Source organism: Drosophila arizonae, chromosome X (assembly GCF_054131065.1).
Source record: "Drosophila arizonae isolate 15081-1271.41 chromosome X, UAZ_ARI_1.0, whole genome shotgun sequence".
Classification (NCBI taxonomy): Eukaryota; Metazoa; Arthropoda; class Insecta; order Diptera; family Drosophilidae; genus Drosophila; species Drosophila arizonae.
In genome coordinates this window covers 11,166,686-11,192,846 of record NC_142927.1, presented here as the reverse complement: position 1 = coordinate 11,192,846, position 26,161 = coordinate 11,166,686, and the positions used below count along the sequence as shown (strand labels likewise).

The following is a 26,161-nucleotide window of genomic DNA, read 5'->3' as shown; positions in this document are numbered from 1 at the left end:
CATGGTTAAAGCAAAGCTTTAAATATTAAGAAATTTGTAAAGCCTAATGTTTTTTGCTGTATTATAATTTATATTAATGCCAAATGTGTAGCTTAAATATTATGAAAAAAAAAAAATTGTTTTTGTTTAGAACTGTTTTGTTTTAAATATTTTTGTCTTTAATTTTTTTGTCTGCTTTCAGAAAAATTCTTCCCAATTGAATAGAACACATAAATAAAATCAAAATTAAATGTTTATTTTTTAATGCAACATTTTGCATGTATTATACATATACATTCTTCAATTGGTCAAAGTTTCCCAAATTAAAAAATACCATCTGTGTATTTCAAATTGTTTGTATTTTATTTATAATTTCTCACTTAATACAAAAAATACTCTTAATTTCCTCTTCTCATATTCTTATATCTTTTTTTTTTTTTTTTAGTTTTTTCCTTGTTATGGTATTAAATAAAAATTAAAAGCAAACAAAATGGCAACTTGCGCCAGGGAGCCAAAATAATAAAGCAAATAAAAAAAAAAAATATTAAAAAAAGCTAAACAATAATATTGATTTCCTACATAGAAAAGCTCCTTGCTGAAATAAAGAACAAAAATAAAAATATCTAATAAAAAGGAGTTGTCAGGGAGAGGCGAGGTGACGGGTTTCTGGGAGGACTCAAAGAACGTTAAGGGTTTGAATAGCTTTCACAGCTGTATTAAATACATACACATGTATGTGTAATGCCAATGTATATCAAATACATACATATACAGATATATATATATGGTAAATTAATTAATTAATTAATTAAACAATACGTTCACGCAGGCGGGCAATTAAGTTAAAAATACACAAAGTCAAATGTAAATTAAAATTTTAAGAAAGGCAACGGTGGCTGCTTACAAAACTCGCGTTTATATAATATATTATAGTTATGTGGTATACATATAGACATATATATATATATACATGTATATATTACATAAGTACATATATATACATATACATTTATGTTTTTGTTTCCTTTTCGTACGGTTGTCATTCAGAAGTTGTTCTCTATATAAAGTAGCTGATATATATAGTAGATATAGTTGTAAAGTTGTCAAAAAAAAAAATAATAAAAGTTTAAAATAATAATAACTGTGCATGGCTCTAGAAAACTTTACTCCGAAATATCAATTGGAATGGATGTGGTAAACGTGGGCGTCTCCAGCTCCTCGTGCTTCTTCATTTTGAGACTCTGTAGAGGGAGAGACAGACAGAGAGATGGGATACTTTAGTTACAGTGCCTAGTTAAAGTATTCAACCACTCACCTGTTGCAGCTTATAGTGATTTATAATGTCCTGATCGGCTGGGCATGATTGTGTGAATGCGTCCAGCTGATACATGTGATACATGTATCGCCACAGCGCCGTCAAATGTGTCTGCACGAAAGCGAAAGAGACAGACAGACAGAGAGAGAAAGAGAGAGAGAGGGTTAACAGGTGTAATAGAGAACTAGAGCTTCAGCCACTTACCGGTATCTCAAAGTCAACAAAGTATTTGCCAGCGACGCGAATGTGCTGCAGGCGCGGCATCAGCTCACAGTCGAAGCAGCACATGGTGTCGCCCGTCAGGAAGCGAGTGTTGCGATTGGCCAAATGATCGTTGATCTTGCGCAGGTGGGTGAGCAGCGCATTGTTCTTGGCCTCGTCCTTCTTCACCAGCATCAGCTTCAATTTCACATACAAATTCTCAATTAGCGTCGCCACCTCCTTGTCCTGCACGAACAGATTGTAGCCGCCGGGTATATGCTTCATGATGTGCCGCTCGATCTTCTCGTTCTCCAGTATGGCCAGGCCGTTGTCAATCAGGATCGGCGGATGCGTCGCCTCGAAGTTGGTGCGGAAATCTGGCGGCGGCTTCTGCATGTCCACTGTGGTCACCTTCAGACTGATTGTCTTCAGCTCGGCCAGCAGATACAGATCCATGAAGTACTCCTGGCAGAACAGGCAGGCGCCCTTGCGACGTCCATCAATGGTCGAGGCCTAGTTAACGATAATTAATTAATTAATATAAATATTAATTGGGTCAAGTGTCGTTTTATATAAATATACACGCACACATACATGCGTATAAATTATCTACAATAAATGGCGATCGCGTGCCAGGCGTTTAGCAAACAAATAAATCAAATTCGTTTTAATGAAATAAGTCAACGTACAGTGGCCGCTCGATAAAATAAACAACAAAGCACGGCACAATTTTCAAAGCAAACCAGTATAATAATTTATGTTGTTTGCATATTATCAAGAGACGAAATACATTGGGATTATTATGATGAATTTTGCTTTTGTATTTTTATTTAGTATTTTGTAATTGATTTGTGGTATTTTTAAAATGATAATAAATTATTTACTTTTACTTTTATAATTAATTTTTTTTCGTAGTCTTTATTATTATTATTTTTATTTTATTTTAATTCTTTTATTTTTATTTATTTATTTATTTTTTATTTTTTGTCATTGGAGTTATTAGGCTTTATATTATATTTATTTATTTATTTTTTAAATCATATCTATTTTTATTTCCATTTTTTGCAATTGTTTATTATTATAGTTCTTTTGTTTGACTTTTGATTATTTTTATCATTCGGAATTTAATTTTTGATTATTTTCATAGTTTTTTATTTATTTATTATTATTATCTCATCGTTAGTTCGTCAATTGCTGTTTGCACTATAGATTTAATCATGTGACATCATCATTCATAATATCATTTTGCGTGATGAATTGTTGGCGCATGATATACACACACATACACACACACACACAGCCACACAAATATGTAAACATATGCATGTGTGTGTGTATGTGTGCCGGCATCGATATCCGCTTGCCGCCAGAAGGAAGTGCACACAGACAGTTCCTGGCCGCCATTATTTTGCATGCGAACGGCGGGCACGCCTGCGTGGCATTTGACCAGCAAATGTGGGATGATGATGTCATCAGCTTTGCTCTCTTAGCTTGACTTGTTGATTTATCGACAGCCGGTAATTTATATGTGCGCATACACACATACACACATGCATGCATGCATGCTCGCGTATTTGTGTTAGATAAACTCAAGTAATTGTGTTTCTCCGCATGTGTGCGTGTGCGTGTGTGTGTGTGTTTGCTCAGTGCAATACAACTCCATTTACAGCGTACATTGCTTACAAGGTTGCCGGCCAGCTGCTGCCTAAAATAGAAATCTTGTAATAGTCGCCAGTCGGCCAAATGTACATAGCTAAATAATTGAATTGGCTGCGATTACCTGTGCGCAGCTAAACGCTCGTAATCAGCTGATTTAGCACTTACGCGCATCAATTACTCTTGGCAATTATGTTAATAGTTTTAAATAAGAACTAATTAACATGTATTCAAAAAAAAATATCGTTAAAAGCTTAATAGCTTCACACACACACGCACATACACACACAATCAATCATTTTAAAATTTATCATACATAAAAATAACTACATGTATGTACATATGTACATATAAATATTTATAGCTATTTACACACACACACACATTGTAGGCTTATGCGTGTGTGTAGCTAAAGAAGCCGCGCCCACGCCGCCCCCTATTAAGCACTGATGCGTGCGTCGCTATGAAGGTGGAATGGAAGGGGAGCGTCGTCACGGGTGCGTCGTCACTCAAAGCATTTAACGCTTGGCGCTTTAACGGTTTATTTTATATTGTGGCAGAAATATTGTATATGTGCCTTGTCGCATTATTAGCAGCCGGTGAACGCCCAGCAATGTTATTAACTGTTTGCTGATATTTACTGATACGAGCGCCTGCATGTGCATGTCTCTATACCTATGTACATACATACATACATACATATGCATGTGTGTGCACACATTTGTCACACATAAAATTCCCAAATGACCTGATTACTTTCTCACTTGCACTTGCAGCCACACATACATACAAATGTATGTATGTGTGTGACTGCGTGCGTGTGTGTGTGTATGCAAGGGTGTACACACTCGTGTGAATGCGGTTGAAAAGTAATTACATTGCTGTATGAATTGCAAAATAAATTGTACAACACGCTCATTTGGGGTTACAGCAAAGGTCAAGTTGATGTGTTTGCCGCTGCCATTCGCTCGCTCTTCATCATTTCACCATTGCATGCAGCTCAAAAAAGATTGTAAAATTGCATTTGCCGATCGAAAATAGAAATGATGAACGTAAAATATGCCAGAAGCGACCGCGTCGGCAAATGTCAAGTGGCATAAAACCAGCAATCTCATAACCGAAAAAGAAAATATAATAAATGCGCCTGCCCAAAAAGCAACAAACGATGATCAGCAATAAAAACGTTATTTTTTTTTTTTTTTTTTTTTAAATACATTTCATTTAACTTGCAAAAAAAAATACAACTGCGGTTTACGGAAAAGAAGCAACAACGACAGCCGTCGCAAAAATTTAAATGGCATCATTCACACACAAGCGAGACAAATCTATAGTTTGTGTGTGTGTGTGTGTGTGTGTGGTTTCCATCTCTTTCTCGCTCTACCTTCTCACTGTAGTTAGAGAACATCTACGAATCATCTTCGATTCTTGTTTCGTTAAATTTGTTATTGTAAAAGGGCCAACGTAATTCATCAGAAATAAAAGTGAGATAAGATAAAAAAAAAAAAAACATAAATTGTCAGCACGGTTAGAGCGAGTAGCAACAACAACAATCATAAATAAATATGGAAAGCTCTCATAAATACTAACGCACGACATGCCTGAATCTGTATGTTTGTATTTGTGCAGTCTGTGCGTGTTCTTCGTTTGAGAGAGTGCGTTATTTTTGGAACCGGTTCGCGTTGACAGCTGCAGCGCGCAATATTTTATTGTCATAAGCAATCTGCCTAAATGAGAGTGAGAGGGAAAGAGATGTCAACCTTGGGTTTGGGAGCTTTCTTGTTCTTGCTTCTCCCTATCCAAATTGCCGCATATTTCAACACTTACACACATACATATCTTATCAGGGTAGCGGCGGAAGCATTCGCCCCAATAGAAACTGCACGAGCAACGGCTTCGAGTTGATGAAGTAATAGCCAAAAACACAAAATAAAATAATAATAAAAATTATAATCATTTGTGAGTGAAGGCAAGGAACGTGAGCTTCAAGAGTGCTCGCTGGCTCGTATCTTGGCCTAAATTGGTAAATGGCTAATGGGTTTTTTCTTCCATTCTTTGTTGTTGTTGTTGTACTGCTCGCGACGCGTCTTCATGTTCATGTCTTACTATTATTATTTTTATTTATGGCGTGCTGAGACGCTTGTCAATTTCATTTTGCGAACTTTGTGACTTAATTGCTATTTTAGTAAACATTGAAGATAAAGTACAACGATGTTAAGTAATTTCTAAAATAAATTATTTTTCCATTGCGAAATGTATGTAAAAAGGAACACAGGCAAAAGACAAGCAACATTAAATGTGAGCATTGCGCGAGTTTTCTTTTTTATTTTTCTGAATTTGTCAATGAAATGCATCTGCACACACGCCACCTACAAAGCAAACAACAACAACAATGGCAATGGCAAGACAAGCCTCTCTTGCGTGCTTTGTTAAATGTCATGCAGCAGCGCTTTAGAGATGGACGCGTGAGTGGATAGTGAGCGCACATAATGCATAATGCATTGCAAGGGAATATGCTTGCTTGCTGTGCGCCTCCATGCTCACATGTCAAGCCGATAAAGCACAAACATACATACATACTTATGTGTATATATTCACAGTATGTGTGGTATAACAATTAACTATCGGAGCAAAAAGCTAACACCTTAAGACTGCATGGAATTTCCACACATATCGATACATTTTCGATGCCAAACAAAAAGGCATTGAATTTTGCTTTTTTCTTTCTTTTTTTTTTGGTAAGTCTGCATCAAAGCGAACAACAATAAGCGCAATTGTTGCCGTTGAGATATAATAATAAATACATGGAGTCTGTACGTGTTGTATGGAGTGTGTTTGTGTGGGCGATGACTGTGGCTGGGCCTTTGGCTTTGGCCAAGGAGGCGGAAAACTGCACACGAGAAAAACCTGTTTAGCGTTCAATGGTTGTATTTTGTTGGTTTGTTGTTGGACCTCGGACAGCCGAACACACATATGTTTTGTTTGCTGCACGCGACAAGCAGCGCGCAGAGCCAGTTGTTGGGGAAGAGTGAATGCCGCTACTACTGCTGCTGCTGTTGCTGCTGCTTTCTTCATCTATGCAACATAACAACGGCAACAACCAGGCGCAATGTATTTGGGCGCAAACCAAATTGAACTTTCACTTTTTGCTTAAACGCTTTATTTGTACATTTACGTTTATTGTTGTTTTTCCTTTGATTACAAATGGCATGTACATGTTGCTCTCTCTATCTATGTATGTATGTACGTGTGTGTGTTATGTCAAAGACGCTTCTGCTTCATTGAGAGAGTGCACTGAGTTCAACAGGTGCGCTCGCTCAGGCAGCCATCTTTCACTTTCTCTCTCAATCTAACAGGAAGTAGCTAAGGGGGTGGTGGTGGTGGTAGGTGTAGTAGATATTGGCAAACCCTATGCCCTGCAGTTGGAGTTGCATTAGTCATCGTTCGTCTGCGCATTGTTTGTCGAAGGTGCGGCAAATGTCGCATACAAGACGTGGGCGTTTGAGGAGTGCTGCCAGAGCCCGGCTCACATGAGGCCCTAAATAATGGCTGCTTAACTAATAAAATCAACAATGACTGTGTGCAAAGACAATTACGTTGGCAAACAACAAAACGTTCGAGTTGAAGTGTTGATTTCGTCTTCGTTTTTGCATGACGTAGGCGCCAAGAAATTTCAAAGCCACAGTCACATTGGAGCACACTCACGCACTCACACACACAGATAGGCACAAGCAATAAGAACGTGTGCGATGTCAGGCAATTGAAGTAATGAAATGCGATTAAAGTTTATGTCAGATAAGAACTTATTAATTAAAACGCAAAGCAAATGCAAGAATATTTAGCAAAGCTACTGCTACTACGAATGCAAATTGAAGCATGCACACATACATAGATATATGTGCATATGTATATGTGTGTGTTGTGCTTAGCTGGCCGAGAACTTAAAGAAGAGCGAAGGAGCGAGAGACAGAGACGGAGACGGAGGGGGCGAGCGAGAGTTGAAACCAGTTTTTGCGATGCTTAGCTTAATAACAAAAACAAGAAGAACAAACAGACCAGCAGACAGATAGACGGACAGACAATACAAAAGGGGGCGGCAGAGTACAATGATGATGATGAATAAATAAAAGACCAAAAACGAGCATAATGAATACATTTGTATATATGAAAGTATGTATATATGTATGTACATATGCATATGTATTTCAAGTGACACTGAAGCAGAGAAGAAGCACAAGGTGTCTGTGCTGATTCTGTTATTTGCAACACAATAACAACATAATTTTCACTTTTTTGATGCACTGAAAATTTGCAAAGCGCGCATATTGAAATCTACGAAATACAAGCATATATACATATACACATACATATGTATAAATATGTGTATGCATGTGTACATGTCTGTTATTGCATGTGGTTGGCTAAGTAACCCACCTTAATGATCAATTCGATCTCGGGCACATCATATTTGCTGGTGCCGTTCGTCGTCTCCTGCTGCGGCTGTGTCTCAACTTCGGCGGCTGACATGGTTTTTTTTTTTTTTTTTTTTTTGTAAAGCTTTAGCTTTCTTGTTAACAACTTAGAAATTTACGCTCTTACTGCGGTGTCTTCTTTTCAATTCTTTTTTTTTTTTTGTTTCCGTGCGTTATCGTCGTCGTCGTCCGCGTGACGTGCGTACGTGTTTTTCTTATGCTCTTTATTGTTGTTCTAATTTATATTTGCCAATATGTATGCACACACGAGCACAAAACACTAATTCAAAATTCACTGTACCTAAGTACGCCAGTATATATGTATGTGTGTGTCGATTGTGTTTGTGTGTATTAAAAAAATTACGTTTGCTTCCCGTTGCAAGCGATTGCGGTGTGCTGCCTGTTTGCTATAGTTACAGTATGAAATAGTGTTGGATTGTTCATATGATACGCTGGGACGTTGACATCGTTGCAATATATCGATATACAGCTGAACGCAGAGTTGAAAAGTGCTATCGATAGCTAGCCATGCCTCTGGTCTCACTGAGATTTGTTCGTTTTGTCATGCCGGCTATCGTGCTGCCGCATTGAATTTATTTATTTGGTGTGCACAAGTCGGCTTCTATTTCCATTATTAAAAAAAAAAAAAAAAACTAAATATAAAGTTGAATTATGGCGCTAAATTTGAACGAGCTGCTGCAGCAGGCACAGCGCCTCTCCAATGAAACCCAAATAGACACAGAAATGCCGCGCGTCGATCGTACGCTCTCGCAGGTTCTACAAGCCACACAGGAGCTGCATGAGCGCGTCACACAAGCCGGCACAAACGATTTGCAAGCGTAAGTTAACAATTGCCTTTGTATATTATAATGATGTATATTTATGTATGCCGTGCCTTGTCTCCTGCAGTCACATTCTGCTTGGCTCTAGGGGCGTCGATCTGCCAAAACTGACACAGAAACTCGAGACCTTGAGCGCCAGTCAATCCTTCGAGCCCATCAACCCCATTGGCGATACCGATGTGGAGGGCTACCTGAAGAACGAGCGCGAGAATGCTATAATTGCCGTGATTGAGGAGACCAATAAAAATGTAAGTGTGTATGCTCTTTTATCTTCTCGAATTCCTTTGATAGTATATATTCCCCAATAGATATTCAAATCGGTGGAGCGCAACAAAATGCGCTGCATACTTGCCGAATGGGGCGAGGAGAAGGAGCATCTGCTTAATGCCCTGGTCGGGCCCAATCAGGAAGACTTTCCCGAGGTGCACCGCCACATGGTGTCCACCGTACTGCCACAGACAGCCATGCCGCGCTCTCGCCTGAATCGCGTGGAGGCCTTGTATGCCCAGCAGATCACCATCTACAATGAGGTCCACAATCAGGGCAGCCAACGCACCAATTTGCTCAACCAGTTCACCCAAATGGTGAAGGAGCAGGAGACTGTCATGGATGTTCAGATTAGCGAAATGTGGAGCGTGCTGACCTACATGGCCAATGTGACGCCCCTCAGTCGCAGCGTTGAGCCGGCCAAGTTGCGCCAGAACGGCCTACCATTGGTGCAGAAGGCCCTGAGCTATCTGGAGCAGTGCTACAAGCGGTACATGAATACGGTCATCCAGAAGAATCGTCTGATTGGCCTACGCGGCGGCGTACCCAATGTCTACAATACGGTATGCTCCTATGTGACCATCGCCTTCCAGTCGCCTCATTCCTTGGTCGGGCTGCTCGACGTCAGCGATGGGCGTCCCTTGTGGCCGCATGTCTACTACAGCTTGCGCAGCGGTGATCTCGGCGCCGCCGTGCAGTTCCTCAAGGAGGGCGGCGTTTGCCCCGATTTGATGAAGCTGCTGCAGGCCAAGCATAAGCTCAAACAGAAGCAGGACCATCTGCATCCGCTGAACGAAACTGAGCGTCCCACTGTCAAGCTCGAGGGGCAGCTCAAGCTCGAGTACTGCAACAAGCTGCGCATCTGCACAGATCCCTTCAAGAAGGCGGTACGCTATACCAATATATATATATATACATCTATATATAACTCTGTGGAAATTCTAATTCTTTGCCGATTTGCAGGTCTATGCCATCGTCTTGGCCTGCGATCCGAACGAGCCGCACCAGGAGGTGGTGCGCACCATTGACGACTTCCTTTGGATGCAGCTGAGCGTACTGGACACCGCCGAGCGCATCGACTACGACTTGGAGCGCCTTAGCTACGGCGACCTGCAGTCGCTCATCTTGGAGAAGTATGGCGAGCACTATTTCAATGCACGCGAGAAGACGCCGCTCTACTTCCAGGTGCTCGTCCTCACTGGCCAGTTCGAGGCAGCGCTTGAGTTTCTCGCCCGCACCGATGCCAATCGTCCGCATGCCGTGCACATGGCCATCGCCCTCAACGAGCAGTATATGCTCGCAACGCCGAACGACATACAGAAGCCGCTGCTCTCCACCGACCCAACCGATCCGCCGCCCATGCGTCGCCTCAATCTGGCGCGCCTGATCATCATGTACACGAAGTGCTTCGAGCAGACCGACACCGTCGAGGCACTGCAATACTATTACTTGTTGCGCAACTTCAAGACCTCCGATGGACGCAACCTGATGATGAGCTGCGTCTGCGATATGCTCGTCGAGAACTGCGACGAGAATATGTTGCTCTTGATTTTTGGCTCGCCCGATCCCTCTGATCCGTGGCGCTACGTTGGGTAAGCAGTTGATGATAGCATTCCTTATAGCTTTGACTCAATGTTACCCATTCCCCACTGCAGCGGCATCTTGTCCCAATTCTCCAACTTGGATTACGACAAGTACATCCTGGCCGGCATGGTGGGCGACGAGCTGGCGCATCGCACCAAATTCGAGGCGGCCATCCGTCTCTACTTCATTGGCGGCCAGCTGGACAAGGCCTTGCGGCTGCTCTGCTCGCTGCTCACGCAGGTGGTGCACCAGCCGGCGGAGAAGGGCAGCGTCCGCGAGCAGCTGACGGTGATGTCGGAGCGCATGAATGAGTCGCTGAGCCGGCGCATAGCCGACATCGACGAGCCTGTGATGCGCACCTATCGCATGCTGGCGGAGCTCATCAAGTTCTTCGACTATTACCATTCGGGTCAATCGCGTTTGGCCGATGAGGTCCTCAACAGGAATCGCATTACGCCCAACAGCTGTGCCGAGGTGGACGAGTGTGTCAACAAGCTGAAGCTGGTTGGAACCGACATGATCAAAGTGCTGCCCGATGTGCTGCTGGCCGCCATGGATCTGATCTACGGTCAGTATCTGGAGATGAAGGCCGGCGCCAACATAAGTAGCCGCAGCATCAGCTCCAACGACGAGCTGCTGAGTGAGCCCAAGGAGGAGATTCTCTCACATTTGCGCCAACGCGCCAAGGCACTCACCAACATGGCTGCCACGCTGCCCTATCGCATGCCCTCGGACACCAACAATCGCCTCGTCCAGCTGGAGATCCTGATGCACTGAAGCAGCTGCCAAACAACACATAGAAAAGAAAGGGGGTACGGGAAAGGGGGCATAACCGAGCGGGAGGGAAAAGAAGAAATGCAATCACTATCAAGATCAGAAACGGGATAGCTAACTGATTCAATATATGTTCGTTTGTATTTATGAAATTTAGTTTTGTTTATTAAATCGGTTATTGCAAAAATGGAAATGCGCGTTGTTTATTTACTGTATATATATATATATATATATATATATATGTATGTATATATGTATACTGTATATATATATGTGTGTATATGTATATTATATAGTTGTATAGTTATTTTGTGCGTTTAGTTGCTATCGTCAGTCGAATGGGCGGGGCGCCTCCTCGCCTCAGCCCATATACTGATAGGATGCACAGACGGGCTCCTGGTGGCGCGTGTGCGGCGACGATTGCAACGCGAGTCGCTGCAGATGGCAGCCGCGGCAGAGCAGGCGGCCGTCCAGCGGGTAGCAGCGCTTGTCCGGCTCATCGGTCAGCTGCATGCCGCACTCCTCGCAGATGTAGCAATCGACGTGAAAGTCCTTGTCCATGGACACGACGCGCACGGTCTCATCGGTGCCCTCGACGGGTGTGATGCCTGCAGCAGAGCAGATTACAAATAAGATATAAATAGACATGTATATACATGTATGAGATCTGGGGGCAGCGCACCTTTGCCGCAGCTGGCGCACTTTGGCGCAAACATGCGATGGTAGTCATTGACGCAGTAGATCTTGTGATCCACATCCACGGTGAAGGGCACGCCGTCCAAGCACTCATTGCAGATGCAGCAGCGGAAGCAGCCCGGATGATATGACTTGCCCATGGCTTGCAAAATCTGAAAGTGCATGAGACCAATTAGAGGCAGACAGATAGAGTGAGGGACAGAGGGAGAGACGAGAGGGAGAGGGTCGGGGACAGGGCGTACACACCATTTCCATGATCAGGTGGCCACAAATGGCGCATTTCTCTGCCGTCTGCTGGAAGCCCGAATACTACAAAGACGATAAAGAGAGCGAGAGAGAGAGAGAGAGAGGGTGAGCTTAGGTGTGAATGAGACACGTATAGAGCCGGATAGCTACCATGTAGTCCTCCTCGCAGTAGACACGACCGTGCACATTGTAGAACGCCTTGCCGCGCAGTGCCCGGCCGCAGGAGCAGCAAATGAAGCAATTCGTGTGATATAGATTGCCCATGGCTTGGCAGGCCTGGCCGGCGCCCTTCACCTTCTCGCCGCAGGTGTGGCAAATGCCTGCAAGTGGAAGATTAACGATCAGATAGCTGCATATCGGTCTCAACTCTCTCTGGCCTACCAAAATACTCTCCATGCTCCTCGCTCTGCTCGATCTCCTCCTCCAGCTGGCGCGTCAGCTCCTCGATCTTGCGCTGCGCCTCGGTCGGGCCAGCCGGACGCGGCGGAGTCACGCTGTATGGCAGCAAATTCTTGGTCAGACCTGTTTCGTGGGCAAAGTACAGTAAACATTAAACATGTGCGACACGAATAAAGAGGCGCTTAAAGCATGGCAAGTGGGTTAGATGATTAGGCATACCTCGTTTGGGCCGCAAGGCGGCTATGCAAGCATGGTTAAAAAGAGCATAAGATTATGATTAGAGTTAGGATTAGGATTGTATATATTTAAGTATATTTTATGTTTTAGTAGCTTGACTAGCCTATTTGAGCAAGTTCCCATTCAAACGTAGTCTATATGAAGCCAGTAAAACGTTTAAGACAGCTGCAATGGTATAAGCTCTCTGTTATTCCTTTTCGTGAGAAACTTTATTTGAGGTAGTTCTCTAGAGGGAATGCGAGCTAGGCTTTTCCAAAAGAGCTACTATTCCTTAGAGAGCATTACGAAAATAACTACAAGTCTTTAGAGAGCATTACTAAAAGCCAGTAAAACCTTTTTGACAATAGTTATGGTAGGTTTTGTCGGTTCCGCTCTATCTCTCTCTCTCTCTCTCTCTAGAGAATGCGAGTTAGGACTTTTCGCTAGATAGGAAAACGTTTTTGAAAGAATCTGCGAGACAGAGAGAGAGAGAGAGAGAAAGAGAGAGAGAAAGAGAGAGAGAGAGAGCGGAAGAGAGAGAGATAAAACTAGAGAGAGTGAGAGGGAATGATATGGGAATAGCATCCGATATTCTCTCGACTCATTTTTCCCTTCTTTTAAATGAGAGCTGCTCTTTAGGATAAACTTGAGAAATACACAAGCGCGAAGAGCCCAAAAAATGTCTATGATAGAAGATATGATGATGAGATTAATTAATAATTCTTAGTATTCATTAGATTTACTATTTCGAATAAATAGTATGATCTTTCCAGAGAGAGAGAAAGTCCTTAGGCTTCTCTACAATTAGAGTTATTGGATATTAGAGAAGTATTTGGCATAGGAGCTACTCTTTTAGAAAGACGCATGAATATGCGACTGCGAGAGGGAGAGAGAGAGAAAAAAAGGTGATAAAAGTGCAACTGACATTCCGCTGCCCCCTCAACTTCTCTCTGCTCCAGTTCCTCCAGCTTTTCATTAAAATATTTTCCAGTAGAGCAGAAAACCCTGATAAGAGTTAGTCATATACTTTCTGTATGCATATTCGTATAGCTGAGCCGTATCGTATAGCTTACGTGCAGGGGTTAGTCATATTGCTGTCTTGGTATTGGTGCGCATCGAGATGCACTCACCTGTGCTGCTCTGCGAGGGCGTTGGCGATGTGGCCACCGCGAGTGGCGCCGTTGTGGCGATGGGCGTGGCGCGCAGCTGCAGGGGTTGCATTTGCGCTGCGGCGGACGTCGTTGCCGTTGACGTCTGCGTTGCGGCCGCTGTCAACGGCGGCGGCGGCAATGGCGGCTGCGGACTGACCGCAGTCAGTCGTCCATTGTTGTTACTGTTGTTGTTGTTGCTGCTGCTGCTGCTGTTGTTGGGACTGCGACTGTTGACGGCGCTGCTGGTGGGGACGGCGGCGGCGGTGCTGCGGTGCAGATTGGCCGTCATGCAGACATAGTCGGAGCTGTTGATGTCCTCGATATAGTTGGGATTGACGGACACATTGATGCCCACCTGCTGCTGCTGCTTGATGGGCGTGTGCTGCTGCAGCTGCAGTTTGGCCAGCGGCGGTGGAGCCGGCGAGGCCAGTGGACTCCCATGGCTGGGCAGCGATAGATTCCGATAGCGCTGCGTGGGCGAGCCCAAGGCACCGGAGCTGCCACCGGCATTGGACGAGCTGTTGTTGCTGCTGCTGCGCTGGTGCAGCGGCGACGATAGCATCATCGCATTCAGCTCCATTTGGTTAGCTGTGGGCGTGGGCGTGGCCATCTCTGTGTGCTGATACATGGTGGCCGTGGCCGGCGATGCCTGCGGCTGGGCCCGCTGCCCGGAATGGGGTATAATGTTCTCATAGATCGGCGCCACGGCGGACAGCTCCTCGATGGGCTGATGTGTGTGCTTCTGGGGCGCCTCCGGCACGGGCGTATGTGCGAATCGACCGCCCCCAATGGGCTGCATCAGCAAATAATCGTTCAGCATGACGCTCTGCCGACTCGCCGGACTCTGGGGCTGGGCACGCCGCTGGTTCGTATCGAACTGGCCATAAAACTCCAGATTCTCATAGACCGGCGAATGCTTCTGCGGAGCTATGCGCTGGCCAAGCACCTGAGCCGTCGGCGCATATATCAGCGGGGGCTGACTGTTGCTGCCGTTGCCTATCATAATGGGCTCCGCGCCGGGCTTGGGTATTGCGGTGGCGTACTTCGAGGCAGCTATTATATTGCCACGCTCATAGAGCTTGTAATCCTCGCTGTTGGACAGCCGCTGGTGGTGCTGTTGCTGCTGCTGGTGTTGATGGTGGTGCTGCTGCTGCTGCTGTTGCGGCTGTTGTGGTGCATCGTGCATAAAGTTGTCAAAGCCGCCGGGCGAGCGCTGATAGCTGCCGCCAATGTGCAGCCGCTGCATGAGCGTCTCATAATCCGAATCACCGGCTCCACTCCCCACCGCGGTGCTGGTGGCATTTCGATGCGTTCGCTGGGTGGTCATTGTGCACACATATACATACACGCACACACACGTATACGCGTGAGTCGAACAGAGAGCGTTGAGCGACGATGACTTGTTTCGCTCAAGGAGTTTTTGTCCCTTTGATGATGTCTTACCAGTCTGCCGTCTTTTTTGACGCTGCCAATTTATGTGCGATTTATCAGCTTTGTGACACCATCATTTTTTATTCAGTTTTTTGTGTGTTTAATTTTGTCGAAACAAAGACAAGTTGCAAAGAAGAATCTCTCAGACACAATAACACAGGTACGCACAAATGTCTATGTATTTGTTGGTGTTGTTGATCTTATATCGATACATCGATAAGTTTCATTTGAAATTTGCGTATCGTACCGTATCGATAGACTTTAGGGGCGCTCAAGCGCAACTGCCAGTGGAATTCAAATCATGTGAGAATATGGCAGCATTGCTTTAACATTTAAATATTTTATTGATCAGCTGTTGACTAAATTAAGGGCAATTTATGGTCACCTGGTTGAAAAGTGAATTCAGATAATTTATGAAACCGTTGTACAGAAATATATATGCAGCTCAAATTTATTGCTTATGAAAATAAAATGAATTTACTTGTATATTCGCAGCAATAAATAATAAAAACACATACACCAGGAGACATTCCAATGTGCACTAGATGGCGCTAATCTCGAAAGAAATAGGCGGTAAGTTTGAAAATAATATTAACTTAGATAAAGTTGTACAAGTAAAACAACAAATTCTTTGCCATTAGCAATTTTCTTTATTTGCAGCTACACATCAGATACATTTATTGTTTCAAATATTATTTTAGCCTAACTTAATTGAAATACAGCGGCAACACAAGCATCGCAGAATAAAAACAATTGTATTTAAGATGGCCCGAGTGGATTTCAAATTAGCTGCAAGATTTGCGGCCTTTAAATTTGAATTGCTAAATAAATGATCAAATATTTAAAATTCTGCAGTTTTGCTTTATTTAGAGTTTACACTTTGGAGATTTTTTTTGTTTGTATTTGTTTTTGAAATATAATGTTGTCTAGTTTAATTGCAATGCAGCGGCAACACCAGCACCAGCTCAGAAAAAAAAAAATAAAATAAAATAAGAATCTACCTACAACGGATAAAAGTACACGTTAAACATATTTGCAAAGATTACTCGATGCAATCGCTGGAAATCGAAGTTACCGTTGCTAATGCCCTGTATATAAGTTTGTAGAATTTTGGTCTGTTGGATTAATATAATGGATTAGTAGAGGAAACGTTTCACATCAAAGTACACAATTATCATGCATACATACATAACTAATGTTAATGTAAATGTATATAATAATAATAGCAAGTATATATGGATTGCATTTTATATCGCATCTATCATTTCTCATCTGAGTCCTTCTGATGACAGGTTTGATTCACTTTAAATATGTTGGAGAGTTCATCCAGCAAAGTCTCGTAGCGATAGGCGACGCGAATTTCTGGAACATTGGTGCGTGTTATGTCGTTGCCATTGATGCCATCCTCATAGTAGTTGGGTCCCAGCCACTGTTGCTTGATCTGTGAGTGAAACATATGGAATCATATGATTATAAGCCATAGCACGGAAAACTCTTCCAGAGTTCTTTACTCACGTTATGTGGAAATCCGCTCATAATAACGCTATTGCGTGCCAGCTCGCACATGTCGCAGGAGCTGAGCTTCCACACCTGCGCTGCAATGCTGTACTCCTCCATGAGGGGTTCCTAATCAAAAACGTCGTAAGATAATTAATGACACATGTTTATATTTCCACTCTCTCTCTCTCCCTCTCTGTTTGTTCTGTCCACTTACCTTGGTGAAGTGAAACTGCAACGGATCATCGGTGGACAGTGAGATAATCAGTCCACGAGCCAAATATTCTGGCAGTGGATTGCGATGGTAGTTGAGAAACAGCGAATTGTTCGACAATGGCGACATAGCAATGCCAATTTGGGTCAAGTAGTAGAGGTACTGCAGCACCGGCACCTTGCGCAGCAGCAGGCCGTGCGAAATGTTCTCAGCCATCAGATAGCCACAGACGAGATGCTGCACAGGTCCAGCCTCGCCGCAATGAGGACGTAGCACGAATGTATTCAGACCGCGCTGCCTGTGAATGTGAATACGATATTAATCGCATATAATATACATATATACTTGATCAGTCCCCCGCCCGTTCTCCACTCACTTTCTAAATTTGTTTAGCACCGTCATATTGGCGAACATGTAATATATGTAGTAAGCATACGGTGGATTATCCTCGTACGTCCATTCCTCCGGCCGGGGCACGTCGCTATCGAATAGCGGATTCTCTGGCTTGGACTCATCATCCACGGAATCGAAACCAATCACGTAATTCAAGAAACGATGTAAATTTGCATTTTCACTTGGCTTGTTGGTCGCCTCGAATAGCGGCAGAAATATGTTATTCATTATCTCCTGGAATGACGTCATCATCTTGTTCGACTTGAAGATATCGAACAGACGCGGTATCTGTATCAACCAACGTATGTTCGAGCTATAGACATCATTATCGATGGCCCATTTGGCGAGTTTATTCCACTCATCGGGCGATTTACCATAAATGGAGAGTCGCAGCTCTGCATTCTGATATTTCGATTCCTCCAAATCGAAAGCCACTTCCTAAAAATGAATATAATAATATATTAATTATATTTACATCTAATCTCTATATATACATATGTACATATGTCTGTAGTCTTCTGCCTACCTTTATAATTTGTGCAAAGTATTTGCCATTCAAATAATTATCCGTCTTGAGGAAGACCTCCCTGAGGCGCGACTCGCCAATGGGATTGTATTTGGAATTGAATTTATCAAAGCGATGGAACGTATTGCGATCAGCATGAACATCCAGCATATCAACGGTTAGATCATATGTGGTCAGATTCATCGATTGAAAGACCTGGGCCAGTGTCATCGGCTGGCCGTTCGTGTGGGTGACCACCTCGTTGGCATTGTTCTTCAGCGTCTTCTTGATGAAGCGCAGCAAATGCTTCTGATTCATGCAGGACGCTGCATGTATATGCGTGTCCACTTTCCTAGTGTTGTAAAAGTCGCGATGCGGCACAGCCTTCTGGGCGGCCAATTCGCGTAGCTCATTCAACAAAACGTGCATCTGGTACTTGGACGACAAATAGCAAAGGCGACGATAACAAAATGATTTCCTGCGAATCCACAAAGACGTTCAATTAAAGTAAATACATACATATATGTATATGAGGAATTTATACACCTACAGTGGCCCATCAGCTATCATATTGCACATGACCTGCATGTCATTCACAAACTGATTCATATCTGGATACGAAAAGTCCAGTTCACTCGTGCATTCCTGTGAATCAAATAGATGTTTATATTCACATACATACATATATAGCTGAAGGGGAGTTGTTCCGTGTCGAGCTCACCTTATCATTGTAGATGTGAAAGACTCCATTCACTGGCTTTATGAAGTACGATTCATCTGGCACGAACTCCACGTCCCAGGCATGTCTCGATCTTAGGGGCGACATCAGTGTGTGATGCTCTGCGCGTGTGTTTGTGTGTTTATGCAATAAATATACATATAGAGATATTGAGTATTAAGCACAAATTAACAGTGTTGTCTGTCAAATGTTACAAACTAATTCATTTAATTTGTCAAACTAACGGTATTTTAACTACAAATGCGCTACACACAAATTGTTCTTGTTGTTTACTGTGTGCTTGGTCAATAAGAACACAAAGAATATATATATTTCTGTATCGAAAATTATGTTAAGAAATAGAAAAGTAAAACATTGAAACAGTATACTCTATAGGTGACTTAGTCTGGCCGAGATAAGTGAACTTGGTGGACTTTTGCTTATCTCAAAGTCAATGCCCCATTTTTAGCCAGTTTGTTGTAATTAATGAATTCATACATTTTTGATCTTGTCTACAAAACAAATTTGCAACTTTTTACTAAAGTGTTTTTTAAGTGCTGGTTTCAAACTCGGCTGAGATAAGCGATGCACTCAACGGCAGGCAGACATAACACACAAGAGAGAGGTGTGATATACAGAGAGCAAGATAGAGAGAGAGAGAGAGAGAGAGAGAGAGTGTGTGTGTTAGCAAATGCAATAGTTACATGTGGTAGAAAGAGACGCAACATTTGAGTGCACAAAACAATGACACAAAAAGCAACGGTAAGTCTGCAAATACACTCGGAGAACGTGACAAAGCCTAATTACTACGACACGCGCACTCCAGAGAGAGCGCGCAATTAAAAAACATAAACAGAGCGAGCAAGAGAGCGAGCGATTAGCACAAGGAACGCAAAAACAAGAGAGCGTAAAGCGGTTCAACATTTGTATGTGTGTGTGTGTGTGTGTGTGTAGATATTGGATCAGTCAACAAATGGAAGCAATGGTGTTCGGGAAGTGTGTGTGAAAGAGAGAGAGAGAGAGAGAGAGAGAGAGAGAGAGTGTGTGTATGGGTTTGAGTGTGATACGAGAGAGTGGGGAGAAAAGCGGAAAAGCAACAAAGGAACTTAACAATTCAATCCGAACACGGAAGCAGCCGCGACCGAATTACCTGTATAGTTCGCCATACTCTGTTTGCGAATTATGTCTATAATAAAATGAAATAAAAATAAATATATATATATATGTAGAAATCTTTGTACAAAATCAAGAAAAAAACAAAAGAAAGAATAAAGTACGCGCCGGGAGCATAGAAAATAATTATGTAAATAAATCAAGAAAAGCGAGAGTTAAATAGACCTGAACTGAGAAACTTACTAAACGAAATAGAAGAAGACGAGCGAGCGAGATATACAAAAGAAAGAGATAAATATACATTTAGATATGTATATGAGTATATACACATATAGAGAACTACAGAGAGGGAGAGAGAGAGAGAGAGAGAGCGCGCGAGAGATAGAGAGCAATGTTGATAAAGAGAGCTGGTTGGGGTAGTTAGGTGGCAGGAGAGTTCTAGCTGAAAAGAAGAGTATAAAGAGCTTAATGCGTTCCTAGCGCATGGTCAACTGAACTGTAACGGTAATCTATATGCGTATACACATATATATGTATATACATCAAGCTAACGGTAAAAGAAGAAGATTAAATGAAACTATTCGTTTGTATCATACACGGCATACAGAGCATATGCAGGCATACATATGTACATGTATTTGTTATATATGCATTTCATGGTGCTATACAACACTGGCAGAACTCTCTACTACATATGTATGTATTTTGGGGGGTGTGCCCACACCGATGCTTAGATGCCTCGGCTAGACCAATTGTTGCTGATGCTGATTGATGGGTGGTTCAAATGCGATTTGGACTTACCTGAAACCGACTTAACTGGCACATTCTCATAGCGATCCTTCAGACTCACCGTCTTGAGGAAACGTGCTGTGGTGGTGGGGAACGATTGATCCGACACTTGCATATATTTGGCACGTAGCTTAAGTGCCTCGATAAGTAGCGTCGACGCACGTTCCAGATCCTCTAGTGGCACGCCGCTCGTATCCTCGCCGGACACGGAAACACGCTGAAAATTAATGTCAGCATCTGTTCTACGTTTCGGTACCGCCTGCTCTGTCAGACCATCCGAATCCGAGCTGCTGCGTCGCGGCGATGCTGTAATGGGCGCAGCCGAGCGCTGACAGGTCGATTGCCTAGATGAAACGAGGGAGGGGAATACAAAAAAAAAAAAAAAGGAAAAACCATCAGCCAAAATTTCTATAACGAAACGGCCAACCGAACTGCACCATTGTTCCTCATCGTGCTGATACTCGTATAGGCGACAGAAGCTATAGCTATCATCCGCAAAAGACATGCTGCTCCTGACCAATGCACCTAGCGAATGGCCCACTATCGAGCCGACCTGGCCAACTTCCGAAAGTTGCCAAAGTTAACAGTTGTCCAATGATCGATTGAGCGATTAATTTATAGACCCTGCCCGCCCGACTAGATGTATACACGCAATGGCAACGAGTCCACCCACAACCCACACCTGTATTGTTTGCCAAAAAATAATTATGAATACCCTGACCGGGTCGAGCCGGGTTGGTCCGAGTCCAAGTATGGGTTAAGGGAGTCGGTCTTAAGCGTCTAACGAACATTAATCATTTTGATGTGTCAATCGCGAGGGTCTCTCTACATAATAACCCTATATCTCTTCTTTGAACTGTACGGCAACAGCAGTAAACAGTAAACGGTAAACAGCGAACGGAGCAACGGAACGAACTTCAAGTGCAATTGTGAAGTTCGCAACTTTCGACGCTTGGCGTGTGACACGAACACGAACACGAGCTAAATGCAAAGTGTCTGGGTGATTGGATGATTGCGCGTCCTCAATGTCAGCGTAGGTCGAGAAGGTATTCCAAAATACCGAAATGAAAAGAAGGGGCAACAACTGTTCCGTTCCAAAGCAACCGGAGCTTTGTGGGTTAAGGGCTTTGAGGCAACGACTGCCGGATACGCGCCTCGACTTTTGCGCTTTCTTGCGGCGATGCGCCCTTCCAAGTTATATGGATGCACAAATTGTACTGAATGTGACGGCATCCGAAATTGAAAATGCGGCTAACAGCAGTGCCCGCCGGTGGTGGTAGTAGTCGCGGTGCTGGTCATGGTGGTCGTGGTGGTCGTGGTGGTCGTAGTGGTTTCATCATTATGCCATAAGCCGCGTTGTTGACGCGGTCGCATTGCCGGCCATCGCCTAATGCAGTCCCATTCAAAATCAAAACGTGTCCAACGCTGTTGCCGTCTCTGCTTTGGCACCTGCTTGGCCCGCACGACCCATTCGCCAAAGAACCCAAGTTCCTCCCGCCCACTACCTTACCGGCCCCCTTCCCACCCCTGTCGACCATGACCAAGTATCTGTCCTCGTCTAGTCGCTTGGATTAGCCGTGGGTCCAAAAACAATGCGAGCTTGATAACTAGCGAACGCATGACTCTTCGAATATCCGAAGACTATATACCCTAACTCCCTCGTAGAGAAACGCCAATAACGTGGTGTAGTTCTTTAATACTGGATACCCCCTATCACTCTGCGAGATCAATGCTCTGGCTCAGTTGATAAAGAATTTCAGCTAGATTGGACGATGCTTAAGGGCTATAGATTTTCAAAGACTGTACTCATTATAATAAATCAATTACATCATAATGATATAGTTAGCTGGTGCTCGGGAAATTTGAATCGCATGAAATTGAAGAGAGATCCATTACTGAAAAGATTTTCGGCATATTGCCGAGGGGTTATAGTATATTTCTCTACAGCTGCTGTTGTGCATGGTTAACATAGTCGATGAAGTATTTAATATACCCATTGCATTTTAATTACAGCGCACTCACAGCGTTCACTTAGCTGCTGCTGTTGTTGTTGTTGTTCATTAAAGGGCTTTTGAAACGTTAGATGGGATAGAGATTTCTATGCGTGGAGCTACGTGGATTTTCACATTGAACCAGGTAGCAGTATGCAGTAGAGTAGTATATAACTACTTTCTCCTACTATATATGGTTTTATAAGATAGAAGATGGAATATAGAATATAGAAATTAGCGAAGAGTAGATAGGAAACAGAAGATATAATATTGTAGATAATTGATAACAGAGAAAAGACAGAGGATAGATGATAAAATATGCAAAATATATGATAGAAGAGGTGAGAGGTAAGACAGAATATAGAACATTTAATGAATGATAAAATTCAGTCGAATATGGAACATAGTGGATACAAGATACAATATGCCAAATACAAGATTGAAGATAGATGAGGTGGGCAGAGGACGGAGAATAGAGTAAATGATAAAAGAATATAGAAAGTGGAAGATGTGGAAGATATAAGATGGAAAGAGGGATAGATTATAGAAACAAAACTACAATATAGAATATAGAGTTCCCAACTTGAAAATCTTTCTGAATTGAATCTAAATCGATTTGATCTCTATTAGTTTTGTGGCTGATCTCTGAGTATAATAATCTGATCGGGGCACCATTGATGCACATAGAAAATAAATAGATTTTACACTATCTGCTACATATTATTATTGCGATCTAAATTTAGTTCATGTCTATCGTGCTTGTAATTATGTAATTATTGTATATTTCGAAATGAAAATTCTTTTCAGTTTTGATCAAGGTTTAGATTCGTTTCTGAATAGGTAGTCGTACTCACTTCTCATTTAGCAGGCGCTGTATTTGTAATTTCTTCTCAATCTGCTCAATTGGGAACTGGGGTACTTCATATGGTGCCGAAATTTCATTACTTAGCTCATTTTCGGCCTCCGGCTTATCAGTGTCCGCTGAGTCGATCATATCGCCTGGAAAACACAACAAATTGACAGTTAATTGATGCTTTATAAATGTTTATAGCTCTAGATTATATTATAATATATATTGATGTTGTCTATATAGTCAACCCACAAATTGTTTCTACTGGCTCAAATTCAGCTTTGATGCCATTCCTATTATTATTGGTGAAGCTCTTGGACTCCCTGACGTTGGAGCCAAAGAGTTGTGCATCCACTTTCATACGATGCGCACTGTCCATCCGATTGAAGTTCATACCGAATCAGGGAACAAGAGATATATAGAGAGAGAGGGATGAACGGGAAATGAGTTTCTTTTCGTAGTTCCCGCGACGCTTGTGGCCTGAACGAGCGCTGGCACTTTAATGACCAAGCCCCGAACACCGAGCCACTCTCGACTCTGACTCGACTCGACTCGAGTGCGACTCGAACCGACACCTGACAGCCGATACAATGCGCTTGCTGTCGCTGCTGTCGTTCTCGTTGCTGTTGTTGTTTCCTTTTTTCGAAAACAGCAAAATTCGATTCGGATGCACGATTATACAGAATTCGTATTGGAATCGACAGAAGAAGCAGCAGCAGCGGCAACAGCTCGAAAACAAATAAGAAAATAAGTTCGAAAGGCAGCTCAAATAGCTGACAGCGATAGCGAAAATGCGTTGCAATCAGCGACACCGACTCAGAGATACGCTGCAAGATCGGCAAGGCGGCTTGGAGTGTCTCTATATCTATATCTATATCTATATCTATATCTATATCTATATCTATATCTATATCTATATCTATATCTATATCTATATCTATATCTATATCTATATCTATATCTATATCTATATCTATATCTATATCTATATCTATATCTATATCTATATCTATATCTATATCTATATCTATATCCGACAAATTAGATGAGTAAGGAAAGCTACTCTTTAGTGGGCAAGTGTAGTCAGAGCTATCGTGGTCTGTTTACATGTGGGAAATGAATAGCAGTCCAGACGTGCCCAAAAACAAGCCCACGCTCTGGCAGCATCCCGCTGCTCGAGATGGGCATATAGAGAGATAGTCACTGAGCTGCTGGCATCAAGTTGAAGAGATAGTTGTCCGACAGATGAGAGATGACATGCAGCAACTTTCTTGTCTTGGCCTTTGTGGTGGGCGCAAGACATTCAACACTACACTGTATGGTAATAGCTTGCCAAGTCTCGTTCAAGCTGTGCGCGTTAAAATTTGTATTAGCATATTAGTATAGTTAGCTAGTTTAGTTTTGTACATTACTTGCCCTACAAATCGTAGTTGTCAATTAGTTAAAGAAAATAAATATTATCATTAAACATTCTTTTACATTTTAGTCTGAAATTCGTATAGAAACAATTGCCAAGAGTTTCATACAAATCAGCCTTTGACAGCATGCAATCTGTATGTGATCAGATATGCCGTTGCAGTCAAGCGACTGCTGCAGCTAAAAGCTAGTGCGCTGTGAAGTTTCATAGCGATGAGAAATTGACAGAGATGCCAAGTGGCTTATTTTAGATTTTGGATATATGATGGAGAATATGTGCATATACACATATGTATGAATATATATCTACATGCATAATTATAGAATTTCTATATTTAGCCCCAGTGGCCCAATTTGCTTGTAGTGCAGTGTTGAATCAAACAGGTGCCGCTGCCTCAAGTGTATGTGTGTGTGTGTGTGGGCGCGTGCAAACAACAGTTGGCTATGGACCAGACCGAATGGCTGGAGAGGCTGCCGGTCTGCCGAGCGGCGGCGGAGGAGACTGTGCCTGAGATTGTGGATCACACTTACAATTGCATTTCGTTGAGATCGGCATGCTGCGTTGGCTGTTTGTTGCGCTGCTTCGAGCTTTGGCATTTGGTAGCTTGTTGCGCTGCTGCACTGACGGCACAACGTCCTTGCTGGAACCGGTGAGTACGTCATCAAATGAATCGTTATCCTGGTTATTGCGATCGGCACCATCATTGTTGCCGATAATGCCGCGATAGGCCATCTTCTATTCGAAGCAGACGCGTGTGCCACAGGGCACGCAATGCAAGGAATGCAGCACTCTAGTGTAGTTATGCCTGCACCAGCTCGCGGCTGAGCGCGATTGGATAGAATGTGGGGCCCCTTTGGCAAAGTTGTTGTGTACCCCAAATGCTTTGGAAGCTTCTATTTCGTTACGATAATTTCGATAGATTTTCATTGATGTTGCCGCAAAACAAAAAAATATAAATATATTTTTATATAAGATATATCAATTTGCTTTTTCTTTCAACATACAATTTACAGGGTTGCTCTCTTTCTGTCTCTCTCTCTCTCTCTCTTTGGGTGTTTCGAAGTTTCGGTTCGCCGGTTGAAGTTTTATCGTTGTTCACCAATTCACTTTATATTTTTATTTTATAGGTATATATGGCAATATTTATCACTATTCACTGATCACTCGATTTGATTTGATCTGCAACTGTTTTGTCTATGCGGCCGCAACGCAATAAGCGACATCTACGCGATAATTTCCCTTTTGGATATGTTCTTTGTATTCTTGTTCTATATTTTTGTTTCTATAATTTGTTTTTGCTTTTTCTGTTTTTTATTTATTTTATTTTTGCTCCCTCTGTCAAACGGTTGGCAGTTGTTGTTCACTGCCAGATAATTTCATCCAAAGTTTATATATCGGCTAAAGTTTTAGTCTGTGCTAAAGACAAAGCGAGAGCGGGAGACAGAGAG

General features: G+C 42.8%; 4 protein-coding genes and 1 long non-coding RNA gene across 19 annotated transcripts in view; 2 read left to right on the top strand and 3 right to left on the bottom strand.

The window, feature by feature from the left end:
• Positions 1-317: 317 nt before the first annotated feature.
• Clic (chloride intracellular channel protein 5) lies at positions 318-8,063 on the bottom strand. Its single transcript, XM_089473938.1, has 4 exons — positions 7,583-8,063; positions 1,499-2,008; positions 1,295-1,405; positions 318-1,220 (listed from the first exon to the last, which is right to left on the bottom strand). Exons 1-4 carry the CDS (start codon positions 7,673-7,675, stop codon positions 1,143-1,145), a joined length of 792 nt encoding a protein of 263 aa, XP_089330064.1. The 5' UTR covers positions 7,676-8,063; the 3' UTR covers positions 318-1,142.
• A 69-nt stretch (positions 8,064-8,132) lies between these two features.
• On the top strand, positions 8,133-11,280 carry Nup93-1 (Nucleoporin 93kD-1). The gene is made up of 5 exons (XM_018015713.2): positions 8,133-8,459; positions 8,530-8,710; positions 8,771-9,616; positions 9,693-10,321; positions 10,385-11,280. Exons 1-5 carry the CDS (start codon positions 8,293-8,295, stop codon positions 11,088-11,090), a joined length of 2,529 nt encoding a protein of 842 aa, XP_017871202.1. The 5' UTR covers positions 8,133-8,292; the 3' UTR covers positions 11,091-11,280.
• On the bottom strand, positions 11,259-15,395 carry jub (LIM domain-containing protein jub). Of its 2 annotated transcripts, XM_018015729.2 has the most exons (7): positions 13,775-15,395; positions 12,648-12,668; positions 12,411-12,551; positions 12,180-12,349; positions 12,030-12,092; positions 11,770-11,935; positions 11,281-11,695 (listed from the first exon to the last, which is right to left on the bottom strand). In XM_018015729.2, exons 1-7 carry the CDS (start codon positions 15,120-15,122, stop codon positions 11,448-11,450), a joined length of 2,157 nt encoding a protein of 718 aa, XP_017871218.1. In that variant the 5' UTR covers positions 15,123-15,395; the 3' UTR covers positions 11,281-11,447. The 2 variants fall into 2 exon arrangements, with proteins under 2 accessions (XP_017871219.1, XP_017871218.1); XM_018015730.2 differs by lacking the exon at positions 12,648-12,668 and having other exon boundaries at positions 11,259-11,695; positions 13,775-15,394.
• An 11-nt stretch (positions 15,396-15,406) lies between these two features.
• LOC149267887 (uncharacterized) lies at positions 15,407-16,216 on the top strand. The gene is made up of 2 exons (XR_016270988.1): positions 15,407-15,799; positions 15,868-16,216. It is a non-coding gene; the product is annotated as an uncharacterized LOC149267887 (long non-coding RNA).
• The window catches only part of AMPdeam (AMP deaminase), a 17,473-nt gene continuing 7,378 nt past the window's right edge, over positions 16,067-26,161 (bottom strand). For 4 of the 14 annotated variants that reach the window (XM_018015721.2, XM_089473933.1, XM_089473937.1 and 1 more), the window contains exons 2-11: positions 23,301-23,445; positions 20,468-20,799; positions 19,704-19,739; positions 18,557-18,675; positions 18,386-18,480; positions 17,857-18,313; positions 17,314-17,768; positions 16,941-17,235; positions 16,742-16,852; positions 16,067-16,667 (exon numbers count right to left, since the gene is read on the bottom strand). In XM_018015721.2, the coding sequence (XP_017871210.1) occupies positions 16,488-16,667; positions 16,742-16,852; positions 16,941-17,235; positions 17,314-17,768; positions 17,857-18,313; positions 18,386-18,480; positions 18,557-18,675; positions 19,704-19,739; positions 20,468-20,799; positions 23,301-23,445 (2,225 nt within the window). In that variant the 3' untranslated portion in view covers positions 16,067-16,487. Of the gene's footprint in view, positions 16,668-16,741; positions 16,853-16,940; positions 17,236-17,313; positions 17,769-17,856; positions 18,314-18,385; positions 18,481-18,556; positions 18,676-19,703; positions 19,740-20,467; positions 20,800-20,892; positions 21,933-23,300; positions 23,446-23,548; positions 23,849-25,243; positions 25,607-25,717; positions 26,125-26,161 lie in introns of those variants that run through there. The other 10 variants (XR_016270986.1, XM_089473929.1, XM_089473930.1 and 7 more) reach the window with 10 other exon arrangements.